This window comes from Chiloscyllium plagiosum, chromosome 4, assembly GCF_004010195.1.
Source record: "Chiloscyllium plagiosum isolate BGI_BamShark_2017 chromosome 4, ASM401019v2, whole genome shotgun sequence".
NCBI lineage: Eukaryota > Metazoa > Chordata > Chondrichthyes > Orectolobiformes > Hemiscylliidae > Chiloscyllium > Chiloscyllium plagiosum.
In genome coordinates, this window is record NC_057713.1 from 6613227 (window position 1) to 6635450 (window position 22224).

Below are 22224 nucleotides of genomic sequence, written 5' to 3' on the forward strand. Positions count from 1 at the left end.
TGTTCAAAGTCATATGAACTTTAGTGTAAACACAGATCCTAGATTTTTCCCCTTTCTCTTTCGCTCGCAGCAACAGGCAATTCACCAAGAATTCATCACAAAGCTGCCAATTTTGTTCTAAATACCAACCAGCGAGGCTTGAAGTGCAGCCTTATCACTGCTTTTTCACTAGGCAATCAGTACAGCTACTCTGAAACATGCACAAATAATGGAAATTATATCCAATCAGTAAACATTGGAATGTGCATTCATTCCTCAAATTATGCATTTTTTCTATTAAGAACACCTGCACTGAATATTCTAATACATTTGTATGCCTGTTTTTATTTCATCATCTAATCAGAGTCCTATTACCAGAAAGTGGGGAGACTAATGCTTTGCTTCTGGAGTACCAATACTAGTGGCTGGGCCAATTCATGTCACAGTGGGTATTACCTCCAACAAAGGCATTGCTTCGGTGATGATGGGATCGAGCCGTCGATCTGATCCATACTTAACAGATGTTTTCTCCTCTTTAGTGTTATTGAGTCTAGGTCCCTGGATTTCCAAATCTTGCCGTCCTCTTACCGATAATCCATGAGGCGTCTTGCCTAAATCAAAGGGAAATGGATGCTTGAGCAAAATTATGTCATAGAATCTCAATTGCTACAGAGCAAGACAGAGGCCATTTGACCCAGCAGTTCTGTACTGACCTGAAGAGAATCCCACCCAGATCCATTCCCTGCATGCAACATGACCATGGCTGATCATCCAACTCCATAGTCTGTTCCCATTTTTGTACCCCCATATCTTCTGAACCCTTTAACCCAAAGTGCTATATTCAACTCCTCCTTGAAATCAGTGTGTTTTTGGCTCGACTGCGTTCTTTTGCAGTGAATTCCATAGGCGCACCAAATAAAACAAAGCTACTTAATGAGAGTATTGGAGGTAGCATGTTAGCATGGGTAAATTATTGGTTAACAGAAGAGTGTGGGGATAAGGAGGTATTTTGAGGATGATGACCTGTAGGTATTAATTAAGGGCTACAATTATTTACTATACATACTGATAAAATGGCAGTTGCAGACAGTATAGGCAGATTAAGCAAGTGGGCAAAAGCTCGGCAAATCATCAATTTGAATCATAATTGATCATTTTTTTCAACTTCAACAATCTTGAATTTGAAGAACGAACTACAATGTATGGGAAAGAATTACAACATTTAAGATGTAGAGCCCAAACAAATTATGAAGTTGCCTTCAACTGACACACAAAGTTAGATACATTTTGGTGTCTAACATAGGAAGCCACATTTCATGTTTTTAGAGTTGGCTTGTAACAAGACGACAAATTATTTTTGTCCAGCACATTGACCAAAAACTAGTCCAATGGCTGCTCCACCACCACTTCTCACCAGCCCAACTAACCTTCTGTCCAGCTTAGCCCATGAAAATATTCCAGTTGATCTGAAGAGCTGGACTGATGGAGATTGTGAGAAGTCTGCTGTTTGCTTCCAGACTTTGGTGGGTGGAGGTTGCTGGCATTGAGGTAACTGCCTGTAAAAACATAACAGAGAGGAAAAGTGACAAGAACTAATCAACACAATCTTCACACACTTAAACAGGAAGTGCTAAAAAATACACAATTGAACAGAGAAAATATGTTACAAGCTAAAGAAATTCAACCAGCTAGAAATAATAAAAGCAGGAATAGATCAGTTAGTCCTTCCGCCATTTAATACAACCATAGCAGACCTGCTCCCAACTCCTCCTTCCTATAGGACTCTCAAATGCATTGTATCCTTTTTTAACCAAAACACTGTCAATTGCAGCTTGACTATATTTAATAACTGAAGAAGCCAGTTTTCTACAGGGTAACATTCCAAAGGCTCACAACCATTCAAGTGAACAAACCTATCAGTTTATACTCAAATGCCTTATTCTGAGATTGTTATCCACCTTCTACACTCACCAGCAAGGGAAAACGTCCCCTAAACATTTACCCTGTCAAGTCCCTTATGAGTTCTTGCTTCCATTACACCACCTCAAATTCCACCAAAATTCAGACTATGCAGACCTAGGCAACTCAATCTTGCATCAGAGAACAATCAATCATTTCGTCCCAGCCATTAACCTCATGAAATGTTCTGGGACTTGGGTTCAAATCCCACTATGTTAGAATTTGAAATCAATAACAATCTCAAATCAAGAGTCAGATGATGACCATGAAATCCAATTGCTGATGGTTGTAAAAACCCATCTCGTTCACGAATGTCTTATAGGGAAGGAAACTGCCATTCCTACCAGGGCTGGCCTACATGTGACTCCAGACCCACAGCAATGTAAAAAGGTGACTAAAACTATACTCTGCACAGTTGTGGTCAAACCAAAACCTTATTCAATGAAGCAAGACTCCAGGCACTTCTACCCCTTTGTGATGTAACAAACTTCAAAACTGAAGGGCTAATAGGCACTCACTGGTGAGTATTTTTAGTATTTTCTGGTTTTATTTCAGATTTCCAATATTCGCTGTACCTTCCCTAAAAAAGTAGTGTGCTCTCAAAGCAAGTTTTCTGATTTATCATTAAATAGATAATTCACTGAAAATCTCTCAGACATCTATCCGCTACGGTGCCATGGTAAGCAATTCTCCAAAATAATACAAGGCTAAGCAAAATAAAAATGTTTAAAAGAGTTTGATTGCACATGTGAATATTTAACATATACACTGATATGCAATCAAAAATGGTATAAAGAGACTCATTAGATAGGCAGAGGTTGCTGACACCAGGTGCACCAATTGCATGCATGCAGGCCACCAGAGTCACACACAAGAGAGTACAAGTCCAAAAGTCTCATGAGAGTATACCACCCATGCTTCAGAAAATGCAGTCCATTCTATAAGATATCTAGAAAAGCAGATGTTCTTACCTGCTATCTGCATCCCAGGACTGTAGTCCATTCCATCTTGTGTAGGAGATGATCGTACAGTGCTGAGATTATATACAACACCAAGAATGTGCAACTCTCCTGTCTGATGAGGAAGCAGTTTTAATCTTGCCTAAGTCACAAAAACACAAGTTTTCAAAAATATTATTTACAAGATTATTATACACTGAAAACATTTTCAAAGATTGACAAAAATACCAGCATACAGTGCCAAGCTTAAACAACATTTATAAAATACTAGATTTGTGAAAAGTGTTTTTACTGGAGATCAACAAGTGCCCTGGTTTAAAATGAATGTATTCATCAAAATTATTTTAAAACCAGCATTTTGAGTAATATTGCTTTACTGATAATGTATCATGTAAAAACAATGACTGCAGATGCTGGAAACCAGATTCTGGATTAGTGGTGCTGGAAAAGCACAGCAGTTCAGGCAGCATCCGAGGAGCAGTAAAATCGACATTCCGGGCAAAAGCCCTTCATCAGGAATACAGGCGGAGTGCCTGAAGGCTGGAGAGATAAATGAGGGGAGGGTAATGTATTATGTACAATTACTCAATTTGACAGCCAATGATTGTGGTGATATTGTTGTGGTTCTGTTCGCCGAGCTGGGAATGTGTTGCAGACGTTTCGTCCCCTGTCTCGGTGACATCCTCAGTGCTTGGGGTCCTCCCGTGAAGCACTTCTGTGATCTTTCCTCCGGCATTTATAGTGGTTTGAATCTGCCACTTCCGGTTGTCAGTTCCAGCTGTCCGCTGCAGTGGCCAGTATATTGGGTCCAGATCGATGTGCTTGTTGATTGAATCTGTGGATGAGTGCCATGCTTCTAGGAATTCCCTGGCTGTTCTCTGTTTGGCTTGTCCCAGTGTAGTGTTGTCTCAGTCAAATTCATGTTGCTTGTCATCCGCCTGTGTGGCTACTAAGGAGAGCTGGTCGTGTCGTTTCATGGCTAGTTGGTGTTCATGGATGCGGATCGTTAGGTGTCCTCCTGTTTGTTTTAAGTGTGTTGTGCAGTCCTTGCATGGGATTTTGTATACTACATTGGTTTTGCTCATGCTGGGTATCGGGTCCCTTGTCCTGGTGAGTTGCTATTGGTTTGTGTGCTGTTATGAGTCCTAGTGGTCGTAGTAGTCTGGCTGTCAGTTCAGTAATGTTCTTGATGTATGGTAAAGTGGCTAGTCCTTTGGGTTGTGGCATGTCCTCGTTCCGTTGTCTTTCCCTTAGGCATCTGTTGATCAAATTGTGAGGGTATCAGTTTTTGGCGAATATATTGTATCGGTGTTCTTCTTCCTCTTTTTGCAGTTCTGGTGTGCTGCGGTGTGTTGTGGCCCTTTTGAACAGTGTCTTGATGCAACTTCTTTCGTGGGTGTTGGTGGTTGCTTTCGTAGTTCAGGACTTGGTCTGTGTGTGTGGCTTTCCTGTATACCTTTGTGGTGAATTCTCCGTTTGGTGTTCTCTGTACCATCACGTCTAGGAATGGGAGTTGGTTATCCTTTTCTTGCTCTCTAATGAATCAGATTCCTGAGAGTGTGGCGTTGATGATCCGGTGTGTGTTCTCTATTTGTGTGTTTTTAATTATTACAAAGGTGTCGTCCACATACCTGACCCAGAGTTTGGGTTGAATTTGCGGTAAGACTGTTTGTTCTAATCTTTGCAGGACACTTGCAGGCTCCCAAGCACTGAGGATGTCACCTAGACAGGGGACGAAACGTCTGCAACACAAATTCCCAGCTCAGCGAACAGAACCACAACAATGAGCACCCGAGGTACAAATCTTTGCATAAACTTTGAATTGTGGTGATATTCCTATCATCAGTCAGAAGGTTCAGTGTTCAAGATCCCCCAAGAGGCCAAGCTGAGGATGCTCTGGATTAAGGCATCATTGTCAAATAAGACATTAAAGCCAAGTCCACATCTGACCCTTCATCAGGCATTTATCTGATGAGATGACCAGGGCTGAGAATTAAATATCCAAAGTTAGGCATTCTATAGAAAGTGCAGAAGGGAGAGGAATGTCTTATTGGCAGGAAACAAAAACAAATCAAAAAGCAAGAAATGATAGAGTTGGAATATGTAGAATCTTTGTGGGTAGAAGTGAGTAGCCACAAAAGGAAAAAAAGTCCCTGGTGGGAATTATGTACAGGCGTCCCAGCAGTAGCATGGGTTAAGAAAATAAATCATGAAATAGAAAAAGTATGCAAAAGACAAAGCAATAGATAGGTTATTGATTAGACGAGATTCCCTACAGTATGGGAAGAGGCCCTTTGGTCCAACAAGACCACACCGACCCTCTGAATAGTAACCCACCCGGACCCAATCCCCCACCCTATATTTACCCCTGATTAATGCATCCGATACTATGGGCAATTTAGCATGGCCAATTCACCTGAACTGCACAACGTTTGGATTGAGGGGGGAAACTGGAGCAACCGGAGGAAACCCACGCAGACACCGGGAGAATGTCTGCGTGGAGTTTGCACAGTCACCTAAGGGGGGAATTGAACCCAGATCCCTGGCGCTGTGAGGCAGCAGTGCTAACCAGAGCCACTGTACCACGTGCAGTATGGGGATAAAGAGCGACAGGGAGAAGACAGGAGAATGGGGTTGAGAAACATATCAGCCATGTTCAAATGGTGAAGTAGACCTAAATGGCTGAATGGCCTAATTCTGCTTCCTATAATCTAATGGATCAGAGGGAAGTTAATGTAAGTCCACTACATAAAGAACAAGAAAACTACAGACAGTCGGTTAGTCAGCCTGGCATCAGTAGTGAGGAAAAATCTAGAGTCTACTATTAAGGTTTCAGTAACAGAGCACTCTGAAAAGAGGGACAGGGTAGGGTGTGGATTCATGAAGAGGAAAAGGAAATCATGCTTGACAAGTTACTGTAATTTTGTGAGGATGTTAACTAGTAGAGTTAAGGAAGGAGCCAGTGGATGTGGTTTACTTGAACTTTGAGAAGGCTTTCAATGAGGTTCCATATGAGAGACTGTGTAAAATTAGAGATATGGAACAACGTACTGATACGAATAGAGAACTGGATCGAACAGGGGAAAAAAGGTCTTTCTGTATCGCAGACAGTAACTACTAGGGCATCGCATGGACCAGTGCTTGGACCTCAGTTATTCACAATGTTAATAATTCAGATGAGGGAACTAAACATAACACCACCAAGTTTACAGATGACAAAACTGGGTGGAAGGGTGAACTGAGAGAAGGATGCAAAGATGCTTCAGTGTGATTTGGAAAAAAGTGACGAGGCAAATAAATATAAGGCAGGGTGAAGCAGATGGATAAATGTTAAGGTTATCCATTTTGGTAGCAAAATGGATAATTTTGCTTGGTAATTATTATATGAATGGTAATAGATTCAACAAAAAAGTGGTGCAGTGAGACCTAGGTATCACTGACAGCAAGCATACAGGTGCTGCAGGCAGTGAAGGGGGCAACGCTATGTTGAACTTCAAAGCAAGTGGAGTAAGCAAGGTTTGCTGCAATGGTATAGGATCTTGATGAGACTACCCCTGGAGTACTGTGTGCAGTTTTGACCTCCTTATCAGGATAGGAGTTCTGGCTATGGAAGGAGTGCATCAAGGATTCACCAAAGGGATTGCTAAGATGACGGGACTGAAATATGAAGAGAGACTGGATCAGTTAGGACAGCATTCACTCAAAAGTTAAAAAGAATGAGAGGTGAGAGCATAGAAAGGGTAAAGAGAAGAAGGATGTTTCCAATGACTGGAGAATCCAGAACCAGGGGTCACAGTATAAGGATACAGGGTGGGGCCTTTTGGGTCTGAGACAAGGAGAAATTTCTTCACCCAGACAGTTGTGAGCCTGTGCTTTCTCTTCCACAGAAAACAGTTGAGGCAGCACGATGGTTCAGTGGTTAGCACTGCTGCCTCAACACCAGGGACTCCGGTTCAATTCCTCCTTCTGGTGACCGTGCAACCTCCACACAGACAGACAGTATCCCTGTGTGTGTGGGGGATTCCTTCCACAGTCCAAAGATGCTGGAGCTAGATGGACTGGCCATGCTAAATTGACCAGTGTCCATAGTGTGGTGTGGACCTAATGGGCTGAATTGCCCATTTCAACAATGGAGGGATTCTCTGGTTCTTGGCCAAAACATGTAATACTTTCAAGGAGGAGTTAGATATAGTTCTTATGGCTGAAGGATCAAAGGGGAGAAGTGAGGAACAGGGTAGTCAGATGATCAGCCATAAACAATCATATTGAATGGCAGAGCAGGCTCGAAGGACTGAATGACCTACTCCTTGCCCTATTTTCTAATTTTCTTTCAGGAAGCCATTGTTCTGCAACAGTTTGGTCTGCCGACCTTTCGATCTAATTCATCCAGGACAGATCCACTCATTGTGATGAATTTGTCTCACCTCTAATAAAGTATTTAGTCTAAATTAGCATTAATTTTATCTTAACCAGGTTGGAACAATCCAAAGCACCTACCCTGCTTCAAAACTGTAGCTCTCCTTCCTGATTATGAACTCAAGCTGAATATTCTTGTTCCATCCAAGCATGCCCTGATAAATGCATCTTGAACATTTTTAAACGCAATTTAAACCATGTTCTAATTACTCAAGATATCACAGACAAAATCTTTTTTGATTGCATGCTGAACTGTGAAGCAGCAGCCACTGAATGGCATGTTTAAACTGTCAGGGAGCGAACTACACAATGTTGACTGAACCATGATCATTTGTTACACTAAGCATGATTTTTGTTCATCAGTACTTCGTAATTGAATTGCTCACTTTTCAACAATGTCAAAAAACGAGCAGTTTGAATTTAAAGTGCATTTGGAAGTCCACTCAACATTGCATGCAAAGGATAAGCCAAGTGCATGTCCTGCTTCAATCCTTGTTCTGTGTTGAATGAGATGATCTCAGCCTCTGCAGTTAGGGGATATGACAACTGGCAGACAGGAGCATATTTACATCTGCATTCCCATTTATGGAAATGCTATTGTGGATCAGGTTGTGTTACTCCTTATGGAATTATTAAAATACAAAAAAAAAAGAAGAGAGATACCCAGAGAAGCAAATGGAACACATGCAGCTGTTCAACAAGTTCATGCCTGCTAGGCAGTGGGGGAAGAACTTAAGATGAAAATCACGATTTGTAAAATAAGATGAAGGTCACATTCAGTTTCAAGATAAATCTCACACTCACCACTTTAGTCTCTTCACCATTTATTTGAAATTCACTTATCACGTCTGTGGCAATACTGGAGGATGTCTGTAATCATGAAAATTGCAGATTTTATTTCATAAATATTGCATATTTCTTATGACAGGTAGTTTTCATTCTCCAAATATAGAAGAATTCAAAAGGAAAGATTTGCATTAAGCCACAACCGTAGTTGAAAACAAGCATGTTATTCCTATTCCAACTTAATAGCTATGTTACAGATGCATAAGATGCATGAAAGGTCATGCTCAAACAAAAATAGCACTACAAGTCGATAACCGATTGTCCACGAGAGATATGTCGGTAAAGTATGGAGCTGGAAAAAGCAGTGGGTCAAGCAGCAGAGCAGTTACTGTTTCAGGTTGGGACCTTTCATCAGGACTTCAGAAAGTCTGACTTTCCAGCATCTGCAATCCTCACTATCCACAAGAGTGATGTGCCAACTACTGCTGGGGAAATATTATTTAAATTATCAAAACTTGCAGAGATGAACAGCAACTACAGGTGGACAAAATTTAAAACAAGAAATACATGTAAGGAAGAAGATTCTGTGAAAAAAGGCTTTTGTGGTTAAAAAGGACTGAAAAAGTAACTCCATTCCCTGGAAATCACTCAAGTATGGAAAAATACTTTCCTAAACAGACCCCATTAAATTTAAAAAATCAAGTAACTTAAACACAAATGTTTTATGTATATGACATTAAACAATGCATCAATACAAGAACAGTCAATATCATTTCATTACTCAATGGCACCTTAAACAAGACAAGAACAGATATGATCGTACAGTCCACACTGTACGATGTCCTAGACCAGGCTGCATTAGAGGAACTAGATTCCTTTCAATAAAATTACAAAAAGATCATATTGAAATATGGAACTCCTACTGGGCATGAATACAGATGATCAGAGGATACTTCTCATGCTTGATAGAGTTCTAAAAACTTTGGATACAATGCTGCACCCTTATCCTGAGATTAAGCAGTCAGATGCGAAGAAACCCTCTCACTCAAGGTCTGAGAATGATTAGAATTCCCCACCTCAACTCAATAGTAAAATGAAAACCCTGTCCCATTCTTGAGGAGTGGCGCTCCTCAAACTAAGCAGTCAAGTAGGAGGAGGAGAAAGGAATATGGGCAACACACCACAATGTGGTACAGCAGATACTTATTGTAAGGCATCAGCTAAGTCACTTAAAAGGTGCAAGCTGATTTAAAAATCTGAGATATGGCCAGTGAGAATGATCAATTTATCAAGCTAATCCAACAGTCATCAAGCCATCCACATACATAAGTCACAAGCAGAAAGAAAAGCTAGATATATTCAAGAAATACTTCCTTACCTTGAGGTGACCATCTTTTTCGTTGCTAATTGACTCCCTTGCCTCTTCTTCTGGACTTTTATTAAAATCTCTAAAATTAAACTTCCACAACAACGAGAGATCTTTTAACAGTAGAGGTACCTTCAACGGATTTTTGAAGACAACTTCAACTGTGACTGGTTCTACATGAAAAAATAAAAGCACATTAAGAATGACAAAAAAAATTGCACTATGGAAGATTATCAAATGGAACCACTTGTCCAAGGTTCTATCAAGTGAGTGTGAATGATGGGCTAAAGAAACCAATAAACCCTAATTAATGCAAGGAGAAATTAGAGTTTAAGAAATTCCATTTCTGTCAATACTGACAGGAAACTTTGAGGCTTTGGCTCAGACAGTCTACAGCTTGAGACTGCATTTCTAAAACGAGCATCAAGAAAGGGCGATAAACACCTGGAAGGAGAATGCCCTCCTATATCAAGAAAATACAGAATCTTGGTCAAAAACAAACTGCAGTGCATTCTCTGACCTCACATTAAAAACACTTTGCAACAATGCTTACGCTTCAGTGTAACAGAGTAAACTTAGCGGGCAATGTACACAGGAATATGGCACAAACCGTAATGAAATAAATAAGCCAATAATTCATATTTAATCATGTTTCAGGATAAAAGTTGGCAAGGGCACAAATACATTCCAGATCTCCAACAAATACTGCCAACGCATTAAGATAATAGATAGGGTCAAGTTAATTGAAATAAGTGAACAGGATTATGTCCAGTAGGTTTTAATTTAGGATCTACTAGCTAGAAAAGTTTAAATCTTGCATTAATTGGTCAAAAATTTACATTCAACACATAAGCGTCCTTCTAGAAGAATTAATTGAGATTGATTTACCTTCCACAACAGTCACAGGAAATCGCAGGTTGTCTGTCTGGTTGTTCAGGCAGTACTGAGTTGGCTGAAAATTCAGTGGTATTGCTCCTTTATTCACCACAGCTACTACTTGCTCCTCAAGCTCTTTCCATTGCTGAGAGGCTTCACGCTCATATTCCTGATCTAAACTGACATGGGTGGCCGCTTGCTTTTCTCCTATTAGAAATAAGTTAAATATGCAATTAATTAATTAATAGGATTCCTTTGTGGAGCAGTAAATTCACTGCTATGGAAAAAAGGAAATGATAAACAAGGGCAAAATCTCCTTGAAACACACTTACATAATTTGCCGCCCACTTTGATCTATGTGTTAAATTAAAAAAAAGTAGGTGTCGTAATATGGCTTCAATTTTGTCTCGAGCTACAACTCCCAAAAATTAATGAGAGAATTTGTAATCGTCTTAAAAAAAAAATCCCTCCTTCCCCATTTCAATTTTTTTGCCATTGCCTCAGTGAAAAATGGTACAAGATAGATTTGGAGGACTCGCAGGTGAATGGGGGATGCTATGTTCCTCCAAATTACAGTTAATAGCTTCATTACGGAACAAACAAGTTGACCAAAGTGAGACACTATTCAGAATAATGCTACCCACTTGAGGTTAAAAAAATCACAACAGGTTATAGCCAAAAGGTTTATTTGGAAGCACTTAAGGGGCACCATATCAATAAACATTTACTCCTTCCACCACCAACACTCTGTACCAATCTGTACTATCTATAAGATGCACTGCAAAGTTTCACAAGATTCCTTAGACAGCACCTTCCAAATCCATGGCCACTACTATCTAAAAGGACAGCAGCAAATACGTGGGACCACCACCCCTCCAAGTCCCCCATCCTGCCTTGAAAATGTATCACTGTTTCTTCAGTGTTATGAGTCAAAATCCTGGCCCTCCCTAACAGCATTGTGGGTCACCAACAGCACATGGACTGCAGTGGTTCAAGGCAGCAACCCACCAACTTCACAAGGGCACCTAGACACAGGCAATAAAAGCAGGTGTCGAACATGGGTCAAGTGTGAAGGAGGAAAAACAATCTCTACGTAAATAAAAGTTAAACACAATTTGATTAGACTTATCAAGATGGCTGTGTTACTGAACTAGTAAATCAGAGACAAAGTTTTTTAATACTGAGAAGACAAGTTCAAATCCAAGTACTCAATTCAAATTCAGAAGTTTTTAAAAGAGTAAATAAAAAGTTGGTTACCACTAAAATGTGACCAAAAAGCTATTGGATTGTCAGTAAAAGTCATCTAGTTCACTCGAGGTCTCTGGAGAAGGAAAGCTACTGATCAACCTCTTTCATCAGGCCAAAATATAACGTGCTCACAGCAGAGTGGCTGCTTTTCACTGCCTCAAAACGATCCAGCATACAAGTTACATAAATTCAGGACTGCAAGATAGGTAAAATAAAATAATCTACCACTCTGAATTCCAGAATGAATCAAAGGAAATCCTGCTTGTCTTGTTGGAAGGATGTTAATGCGTTGGAAGGAGTTCCAAAAGGTTTACTAGACTAACACCAGGAATGAATAGATTGCTAATATGAGATACTAGACAGGTTAGGCTTGAATGGTCTGGCCCTTAAAGTCAGAGATTATTCAACTGAAACAGAAGATCCTGAGGAAACTTGACCAGCTAGATATAGAAACGACGCTTCCTCTTGCAGGAGAATCTAGAACTAAAATGGTCGTGGTGTTGGGGGAGGCATTCATGACAGAGATGAGAAAACAAAATTCCTCTCAGATGGTTGAGTGCCTTTGGAATTCACTTCCTCAAAAAGGCAGCATTTGCAGAATCTCCAAGTAATTTTAAGGCAATGATGGACAGTCTTGATTACCAAGGAGATGAAAGATTATAGAGTGTATGCAGGAACGTAGATTAAAATCAGATCAGCCACGATCTTATCAAATGATGGAACAGGCTCAAAGGACAGAGGAGCTTATTCTTCTATTTTGTTCATACGTTTGCATCTTTTATCCCTATTTAAAAAAGACAAACTAACAAATAAACAACTAACCTTCAGAAGGTCGCCTGTCATGTCCAAAAAATACCCGAGTTGCTGAGCTTTTAATACAGGGTAAAGGAAGCTGGGGTAAAGGACCATCAGGTGACAACTGATTCACACTCTAAAACGTAAAGAGAAAAAAATTCAGTCTGATGAAATCTATTAAAAGTAACTCAAGTTTCAGAAACTTTAATACTGCTTAGCAATTTGTTCACTTCTCTAGGCCCACCATACTTGACTATTTTTATACCATTAACTTTTATTCTTCTCATTATTCAATTTATTACAGTAAGTAGCCTTCAAAAGTGCCTCAGAGGCTGCAGAACACTTGGATGCCCTGAGGCTAACAAACAACCTAGCTGCAAGTTATTTCTTTTGCATTCACTCCATGCAACAGTAGAGAACACTTCAGCAACGCACATTATTTTTCTTAAAAGTTCAAAGGTTCAGTACATCATCAGTTAGCCAAATCAATTGCTAAAATGAAAGGAATGTGCTACAATGAGAGATTGAACAGAATACACGTACGAACTCTAAGAACAGTGATCTCATTGAAACACAGGTACTGAAGAGAATGTCAGGAGAACAGACGCTGAGGTACTGTTTTCTGGAGAACAACTTTGGGTGAAGGAGTCACTCACTTTGGTCTGAGATGAAGAGTAATGTCTTCCCATAAAGGCACTAAAATGATTGAGATTGCTAGATTTTTGCACTCTGAAGAATAACTTTCTTAGGAAATAAAAACATAGTTCTATAAAAGACATATCCTTCAGAGATACTTAACATCCCAAGTTATAAGGCTTTTTAGTGGAAGCAGAATGGGCAAAGGAAATGGTGTAGCAATCTTGGTCAAAGATAGAATCATAGTTCTTGAATGAGATGCATTAGAACACAATTAGAATCCATTGGAGGTGCAAAACAAAAAATAGCAGTGACCTGGTTAGGTATTTATTACAGATCCCCAAAATAATGGGAAGGAAATAGAAGAGAGCATTTCTAGGCAGATTATGGAAATCTGCGGGACAAGTAGAATTGAGATGGTTGACAATTTCAATTCCCCTTGGGCTGACTGGGGAAAAAAAAGTGTGGGGCAGGGAAGAGGAAAACTTTGTACAAAGCATGTAGGGGAACTTTCTGGAACAGTACATTTCCAGTCCTACTAGAGGATCTGGTGCTGGATCTGATCCTGGGAAATGGGGCAGGCCCAGTGGAAAACAGAATGAGGGAGAATTTGGGAAATTGTGATCATAATTCCTCAGAAGGGAGGATCACCATACCCAAAATGTTAACTGATTTCTCTTCACAGATGTTGCCCAGACCTGCTGAGCTTTTCCAGCAATTTTTTTGTTGTTGACTTAACAGTATCCACAGTTCTTTTGGGTTTTCATTTAGTACTAATTGAGCACTTTGATTCTGTCTTCAACTTAATAAAAAATAGTAGCAATGGCCCAGTTGAAAACATGGGTGTTGAGCAACTGAGTAGTATAGTGAGAGATAAAGGAGATGCTCAAAAGTCTGGCAGGACTCCAGGTGGAGAAGTTGCCAACCCCAGATAGCAACCTATCTGGGAATACATCCTGAGGAGTAAGGGAGCAAATCACAGCTGTTGAGAGAAATTTTCCAGGTCTCTCTGAAGACAGGATCTGAAAACTGCATGCAACACTCCAGGTGCAGTGTCACTAATGCTTTGTTCAATTGCAGCAAAACTTCCTAACTTTTATACTCTATTCTTTTCACAATAAATGCCAAATTTCCATGGCTATTGGAAATCCAAATCCCTGCACGTTTTTTTCTTCATCCACTCTGCTTGTTACATCTGCAAAAGAATTCAAAACTTGACAGACACGAATACCATTGGACAAATCCTTGCTGTCACTGACAAATTTATGACTTTATCCAACTGCCATTTCCTTAAGAGATGCGAGCATTCCCCTAAAGGCAGATGCTAGTCTAACTGGCCTATGCTTCTCACTTCCTATCTCCCTTCTTCCCCTGAATAATAATGTTAAATGCAGAGTTTTCTAAACTACTGGGATCTTTCCAGTATCTCAGAAATTTGGAAGATTTTAACCAGTGCATCCAAAAATCTCTGCAGTACTTCCTTTCAGACCCACCATGTCGGCCAGCAGATTCAGGGACTTCAGTCCTCATATCCTTCAGCCCCAGCATTTTTCTAACTCTGAGTGATTATTCCTCCCTTTTTGCCCCTCACTCCTCTATTCTTGGGTACTTGTACATCTTCTCTGAAGATAAATACAAAATGCTTGTTTCCTATTCCCATTCCAGCTCCATTTGAAGGAGCCAACACTTCTGCTGCTCGCTTTCCTACTGTGTAAGGTAGAAGCTTTGTTATTTTCTCACTAGTCTTCTCGCTATCATTTTTAGTAATCCTTGGATGCTTCAAAAAAAATTCCAATATTCTGATTTACCAGTAACTTTAAGCATTGTACATTTTATCCTTTAATGTGATACTAATTTAACTTTTAGTTAGCCATGAATATCACATCCTTCTTCTAGTGTCTCTCTCAAACATCTGTGTTTGGGAGTATCGCCAGAAATGTGCGTCACTCCTACTCTAGATTACCTCTTGCCTGGTTTTCAATTCAACTTTAGCCATCTCTGCCTTCATTACCTTACAGTGTCTTGATTTTAGTTTATGACAGAAGTTTCGGTCTCAAACTGAATGTGAAATTGTATCATGTGTGTTTTAATTGTTCTCTGCTAGCTAACTTTTTTAAAAATGATATTAGTTGGTAGGTAGGTAGAAAGATAGATAGATATCGATCAAGTCACCAAGGAGAATCAACCCACTGCTCCTCAAACTTCTTGGAAATTTGTATATCTCCCCAAGACTGCACAAGAGGCCTCAGTTTAACATCTCATTGAAATGAGAGAGAAATATCAAATGCTGCTTCAGTATGAAAATATGAACATAAACAATCCTTCATAACTACAGTGCACACCATAAGTACAAGCTCTGAATATGTCCAGAATGCATGTCTGTCTGGCAAATCAAATTAAGCAGAAAACACAGGGAATAGCCTACCAATTCTGGTACGACCAATAGATCTAAATTTTAAAAGTGGAAGTATAAGTATCAAATTATATAGCTCCAGTGATTACAAGAAGAAGATATCAAGAATTTAAAGTTAGAAATTGCATTGAGAAAGAAAGCAACATTGTAGAAGAGAACACAATACAAACCAAACTGCAGATGAGGCAGTGATGCAGCGATGAACCACAGACATAAGAGAACTACATCACCTGTTCTTTAGAAAACAAGGTGAAAAATCACCACACCAGCTTATAGTTTATTCAAAAACACCAGCTTTCAGAACGCTCCAAAAATCTAGTGTTTTCAAATAAAGCTGTTGGATTATAACCTGGCATCGTGTGATTTTTGACCTTGCTCAACCCAGTCCAACACCAGCACCGCCACATCTTAGAAAACAAGTGAATGGGGTAGAAAACAAAGGCACTGAGGAATACACTTAAATAAGTCATTACAAATAGCACTGCAAGTCAGGAATTCAACGGTTGGCTACTAACACAAGCAAAATAAATTAGGAAAACTTGGTCTACTTGTTATACCCCAATTTTTCTTACCTTGTAAACATACAGATACTCCCTAAGGAAAGCTTCCTGCTGAGCAGCTGTTTGCTTACTGTCATTGATCAGAATATGCCTGAAGGCTGACACTGCGTTGTCAAGCTGTCGAAGGGTAAAGGACTGGCGCCCAATTGTGAAGTTAATATGATCCTCTGCCAGACTCCATCCCTTGCCTTTGTAAACTTGCATGGCTTGACTGTAACACCGCAAGGCATGCTTTCGCTGTAACAAAACAAAATCAATTTGACTCAGACTCGAATTTGAGAAAGCAGAACAAGTCTCCTGGAGATTCAATTATGGCATGGCGGTTTCAATGTGTAATTGTCAGGATTTTGAATTTATTGGTGCTCTGCCCATTATGTAAATACCTTTGGAGAGGTTCACTTAGTTAAGTTGGCTGAACAGCTGGCTTGTAATGCAGCGTGATGCCGACGTGTCCTGCACCTGCTGAGGTTACCTTGAAGGACCCTCCCTCTCAACTTCTCCTCTTGCCAGAGGCATGGTAGCCCTCAGATTAAACCACCACCAGTCATCTCTCTCTAATGAGAGCAGCAGCAGCCCTATGTTCTGGTAAGACAATTGCAACTTTTATCTTCTACTAACCAGGAGATATTTTTTAAAAACGACATACACTAGTCTCCAATATTTAAGTGGCTCACTTATATACAGGACATCCTTCTACATTGTGTACTTCAATTCTCAACATACAAGCATATGAACAACAAACAGTACTAGGCCAAGCCTGCTCCACTATTCAAGAAGATCATGGCTGACCCGTTTTTAACCTCAACGCTACATTGCTGCATATCTTGATTATCTTTCATCTCGATGGTCACCAAGAAGTTACCTCAGCCTTAAAAATACCCAAAGATCAGATTACTTAGTGTGGAAACAGACCCTTCGGCCTAACAAGTCCACACCGATCCTCCGAAGAGCAACCCACCCAGACCCATTCCCCTACATTTACCCCTTCACCCAACACTATAGGCAATTTAGCATGGCCAATTCACCTAACCTGCACATCTTTGGATTGTGGAAGGAAACCGGAGCACCCGGAGGAAACCCACGCAGACATGGGGAGAATGTGATTCTAAATCTACTGCCTTTTGGAGAAGGAAACTTCAAAGACACAACCCTCAAAATATTTTTCCTCATCTATCTTAAATAGGCAACCCTTATAGATTCACCCAGAGGAAAGATCTTTTTGACATCCAAGTCAAGTTGCCTCAGGAATGAAAGCAACAGACATGGTGGTTAGCTAAATAAAAGCAATTGTAACAACTGTTCTACTTAGATATGAAATCACTTTTGTATGCGGACTCCAAATATTAATAGTAAAAATGCCTCCACTAAAGAAACCTAAAAAATTGTACTTTGTGGATGATCTACAAAAGTGGCAAGTTGAATGTGCCTTTGTGATTGCACCCTTTGCTAAAGCTCAATCGGGTAGATCTGCTCAGAGTTTGGCTATAATTACATCTCACTATAATTCTTCCCCAATTAGACACAGTAGTTAGTTACTGTCAGAGATCATTAGGCCTGCAAAGTTTACCTTATTCCATACTGGTCTGGAATGGAGGTGGCCACAGTCAAGGATAACCAAATTTTCAATTTATCAGCAATCTGACTTGGATCATTTAGATTCAGAACAGGTAACAAGCTGGTATTATTCAAGTCAAACATTTGCTGTTCAAGGTATAAACATCACAATATCAATATTCAGACCTTATGGCTGGATAGAGTAGAAAGGGAGAAGGTGTTCCCACCCATAAAAGAACAAAGAGATGGAGCAGATATAAAGTGATGTGCAAATGAAGTAAGAGTGAGGCAACATTTTTCCACATAAATAGTTAAGTTATGGAAATGAGAAGGCAGGTTCATGTGGGCACTGGATGATTATTTGCATAGAAGTGGCGTGCAAGGATATAGGGAAAAGGCAGGAGACAGGGTAATGGAATTGATTCAAGGCAGGTCATAGCAACTCTTGATAGTGTAATTAGGGCTGGGCAACAAGTGCTGGCCAAGCCAGTGACACCAATTCCCTATAAAAGGTTAATGTTTTTGCATAGATGATGGTTCATGTGTGGAATGAACTGCCAGAGGAAGTCGTAGTTGCAGGTATAGTTACAACATTTAAAAGCTATTTGGATAGGTCCACGAATAGGAAAGGTTTAGAGGGACATGGGCCAAATGCAGGTAACTAAGACTACTTCAGTTTAGAAAACTTGGTTGACATGGATACGTTGATGAGAAGGACCTGACTCGGTGGCTCTCTGGCACCTGGGAAATACTTCCAGAACACAGGAAAGGCCGGCTGAACTTATACCAAAACAAGACAACGAAGACACTTCTTCCCCATGTTTTTATTCTCAGGTTATAAAACAGATGCTTTTAATTCTAGATCCTTTCATTAGCTTGCTGGTAGCCATCTGCCAATATAATTTTGTTACTAACTCATGACAAATTATTAACACTACTCAAAGTAACTGTGAAACATTTAAAATTCATGTAGCTTCAGTGGGGCTCGGGTGATCACCCTAGCATGGGACATTTATTTACCAAATCCTCCAAATTGAGAAATGTGATATCCAAGTTATGGGCAAGATCTTGATTCTACAAACTACTTTCTTCATTGTATCTTGTAAAGATTCACAGATGACACAGCTAAACATCAATGAAATAATATTAAAAAGGACAATTTACTCAGGAAACTTCATGGTAATAAATGTATTCACTCAAATTTTTAACTTGAGCAAAGATTCAGTCCCAAAAAAATGTTCCCAAAAAAAGTGTCTTGGAAACCTGAATAACAGGGCTTCAAAATAACGTGACAACTTAAAGGCCATGAAACAGCCAAGCAGAGTTAACCTGCTAAATACATTAGCACATAACCAGTACAGCAAGTTAATTAAATGCACTATTCAAGTGCCATGCTTACCTGATCTGCTTTGGCAAACCGATGCCCAGCCAGAATCATATGAAAAGCAAACTTGCGTACCATAGGAGTTCGCATGTTGATGAAGCAGTGGGCAGCTTGTTCCAGTAAAAGAGCACTTCGGAGGTCTGAATCCTGCATTTTTTTTTCAAAAAGTAAGGCATGAGTCTTTCATGTCACTACAAATTGGTTAAATTAGACTTTGTGTTGAAATAAATGTGTGATTGGAACACCCCCTCGTCAATTTAGTTTCGATACAAACACAAAGGCTGAGAACTAAGTAACTATATTCAATAATTCTGAGAAGGCACTTGAGCAATAAGCATATTTTGAATGTTCACCGTAAAATGAAAAGAACAGCGAATTAGAGAAGAAATTCCATAAGGATAAATCTTTAAATCACTATCCTTTTCTCTTTTGCTCAAGTCACATGAGTGGAAATCTCATGCCCATAGCTCTTGTGACCAATTTGAGCTGTCTGTTCACCAAGCAATTACTTCAAAATCAAAATATTCTCTGGAAGTGATAAACCAACAGACTTGGATTGAAAAGCAAATCAGTGGTTGATCTGGTGAACCTTTGCTTGATCAAAGTGCTCCAACAGCCTCTGCTCAGCCATATAAAGTTCATCAGAATTTTTTTGTTGCTTGCTCATGGATGTGGGTGTCATTAGCTCGTTGGCAGTGAAAGCTGTATCAATTGTAAAAGTACATTTGAACTCTGTAGCTGCAGGAATATCAGCTCAGACATTGAGCTGCAAGCACAGGTACGTGGTGGCAGCAGTGGATTTTTTGTATTAGATTAGATTAGATTACTTTACAGTGTGGAAACAGGCCCTTCGGCCCAACAAGTCCACACCGACCCACCGAAGCGCAACCCACCCAGACCCCTACATTTACCCCTTACCTAACACTACGGACAATTTAGCATGGCCAATTCACCTGACCTGCACATCTTTGGACTGTGGGAGGAAACCGGAGCACCCGGAGGAAACCCACGCAGACACGGGGAGAATGTGCAAACTTCACACAGTCAGTCGCCTGAGGCGGGAATTGAACCCAGGTCTCTGGCGCTGTGAAGCAGCAGTGCTATTTGAGGAAGGTGGGGCTTTATCTAGACACTTTATTCTGGGATGTGCAGATTTCCAAGGAACAGATGGATGAAGGTGCTCTAGCGTGAGAGACACAAAAATAGCATGCAAGTAAAGCCAGCGATTAAGGCAGCTCATGAAATGCCATTCTCCTTAGAAGAACTGAACATAAGTTACAACTTTATGTTTGTTAAACAGTCTACAAATGAGACCACATCTTGAAAGTACGTGCGTTTTGGACTGTGCAAGAAAGTAAATGCAGTTCAGACATATCAGAGGATGCTTACTAGATTGATATCTTAAATAAGCAGCATTATTGGAAATATTGGGCAGGTTGGGCTAGTTTTCCCTAGAATTTAGGGGATCAAGGATTAATTTGATGAAATTTTATAAGATCCTGTTTGACATGGAATTGCTACTTCTGCTCTCAGTTCAGATACTTGTATTGCCCCTCTCTAACTGTCTTGTAGAAGGTTAGCGTGCTTTCTTGAACCACTGACATCCATAACATGTAGGTCCATCAACACAGCTGTAAGCAACAGATTACAGAATTTTAACCCAGTGACACTGAAGTGAAAATGATACATTTCCAGCAAAAATTCCTGCTTCTGACTTCATGATAGAAGGTTGGTTATTGAACATGCTTGGGGCTAAAATACTGTAGGAGTTCCTCAAGGCAATGTCTTTGCATGGAGACGGTTGACCTCTGACACCTTCATTTGTTCTCCGTCTGACTCCAACCAGCAGAGATATTCCCATTCCCAGATTCCAATGACTCATTTTGCTCGGGTTCCTTGATGCCATACTTGTCAAACACTGCCTTGATATCAAGGGCAATCATTCTGAAGTCACCTCTGAAATTGCTGCTGTTTCATTAATGTTTGGACCAAGGTTGTAATTAGGTGAGGAACAATTTAGCCTAAGTGTAACTTAGCCCTGGCAAAACCCAAACCTAGTATCAGTGAACAGATTAGCCATGCACTTGCTGTGGAATAATGATCCATTCTGTCACTTTTGTGACAATCAAAAGTAAACTGATAGGCTGTTATTAGCATTGTTGGTCATGTTTTGCTTTATGTCAACCAAATTCTTTTTCAACAATTTTTCACGTTGTGGCCAATGAAGCTGCACTCAAACATCTCGGTTAGGAGCACAGCCAATTGTGCAATGCAAGTCTTGATTGTTTTTGCCAAAATGTTATCGTGGTCCACAGCCTTTGCAATATCCAGTGTCTTCAGCCATTTATGTTACTTGGCATGAATTAAACGGACTGAAGACTAGCATCTATAACACTTCAGACATCAGGTAAAAGACAGATGAGTTATCCAATTGACACTTCTGGTTGAACATGGATGCAAATACTTCAGTCTCATCTTTTGTAAAAATGCCCATCATTGATGATGATATTTGTGGAGCTTCGTTCTCCTGTTGCCACCACCATTCATAACCAGATCTGACAGGACAGCAGAGCTTAGTTCTAATCTACTGGCTGAATGATTACTTAGCCCTATCTACTGCTATGCCCATTCTCTAGCAAGAAACAGCCCTATATTGCAATTTCAACCGGTCATTTTTAATAACGCCTGGTTACGCCTGATATGTCCTCCAGCACCTGTCACTGAGTAGCGCTGATCAGCTGGCTTGATGGTAATGGTAGAGTTGAGATATGCAAGAGCTGAAAATGTGTTGCTGGAAAAGCGCAGCAGGCCAGGCAGCATCCAGGGAACAGGAGAATCGACGTTTCGGGAATAAGCCTTTCTTCAGGAATGAGGAAAGTTTGTCCAGCAGGCTAAGATAAAAGGTAGGGAGGAGGGACTTGGGGGAGGGGCGTCGGAAATGTGATAGGTGGAAAGAGGTCAAGGTGAGGGTGATAGGTCAGACGGGAGTGGGGGCGGAGAGGTCGGGAAGAAGATTGCAGGTTAGGAAGGCGGTGCTGAATTCGATGGATTTGACTGAGACAAGGTGGGGGGAGGGGAAATACCTTGTCTCAGTCAAATCCATCGAACTCAGCACCGCCTTCCTAACCTGCAATCTTCTTCCCCACCTCTCTGCCCCCACCCCAGTCTGGCCTATCACCCTCACCTTGACCTCTTTCCACCTATCACATTTCCAACGCCCCTCCCCCAAGTCCCTCCTCCCTACCTTTTATCTTCTCCTGCTGAACACTCCCTGCTCATTCCTGAAGAAGGGC

At 40.4% G+C, this 22224-nt stretch overlaps 1 protein-coding gene across 2 annotated transcripts in view; it reads right to left on the reverse strand.

Annotated features, from left to right (window-relative positions):
- The window catches only part of trappc8 (trafficking protein particle complex subunit 8), a 149252-nt gene that overhangs the window by 35156 nt on the left and 91872 nt on the right, over positions 1 to 22224 (reverse strand). For both annotated transcript variants that reach the window (XM_043687640.1, XM_043687639.1), the window contains 9 exons: positions 18947 to 19078; positions 16006 to 16230; positions 12412 to 12520; positions 10354 to 10548; positions 9478 to 9638; positions 8118 to 8183; positions 2910 to 3039; positions 1407 to 1535; positions 436 to 590 (listed from right to left, as the gene is read on the reverse strand). In XM_043687640.1, the coding sequence (XP_043543575.1) occupies positions 436 to 590; positions 1407 to 1535; positions 2910 to 3039; positions 8118 to 8183; positions 9478 to 9638; positions 10354 to 10548; positions 12412 to 12520; positions 16006 to 16230; positions 18947 to 19078 (1302 nt within the window). The remainder of the gene's footprint in view (positions 1 to 435; positions 591 to 1406; positions 1536 to 2909; positions 3040 to 8117; positions 8184 to 9477; positions 9639 to 10353; positions 10549 to 12411; positions 12521 to 16005; positions 16231 to 18946; positions 19079 to 22224) is intronic.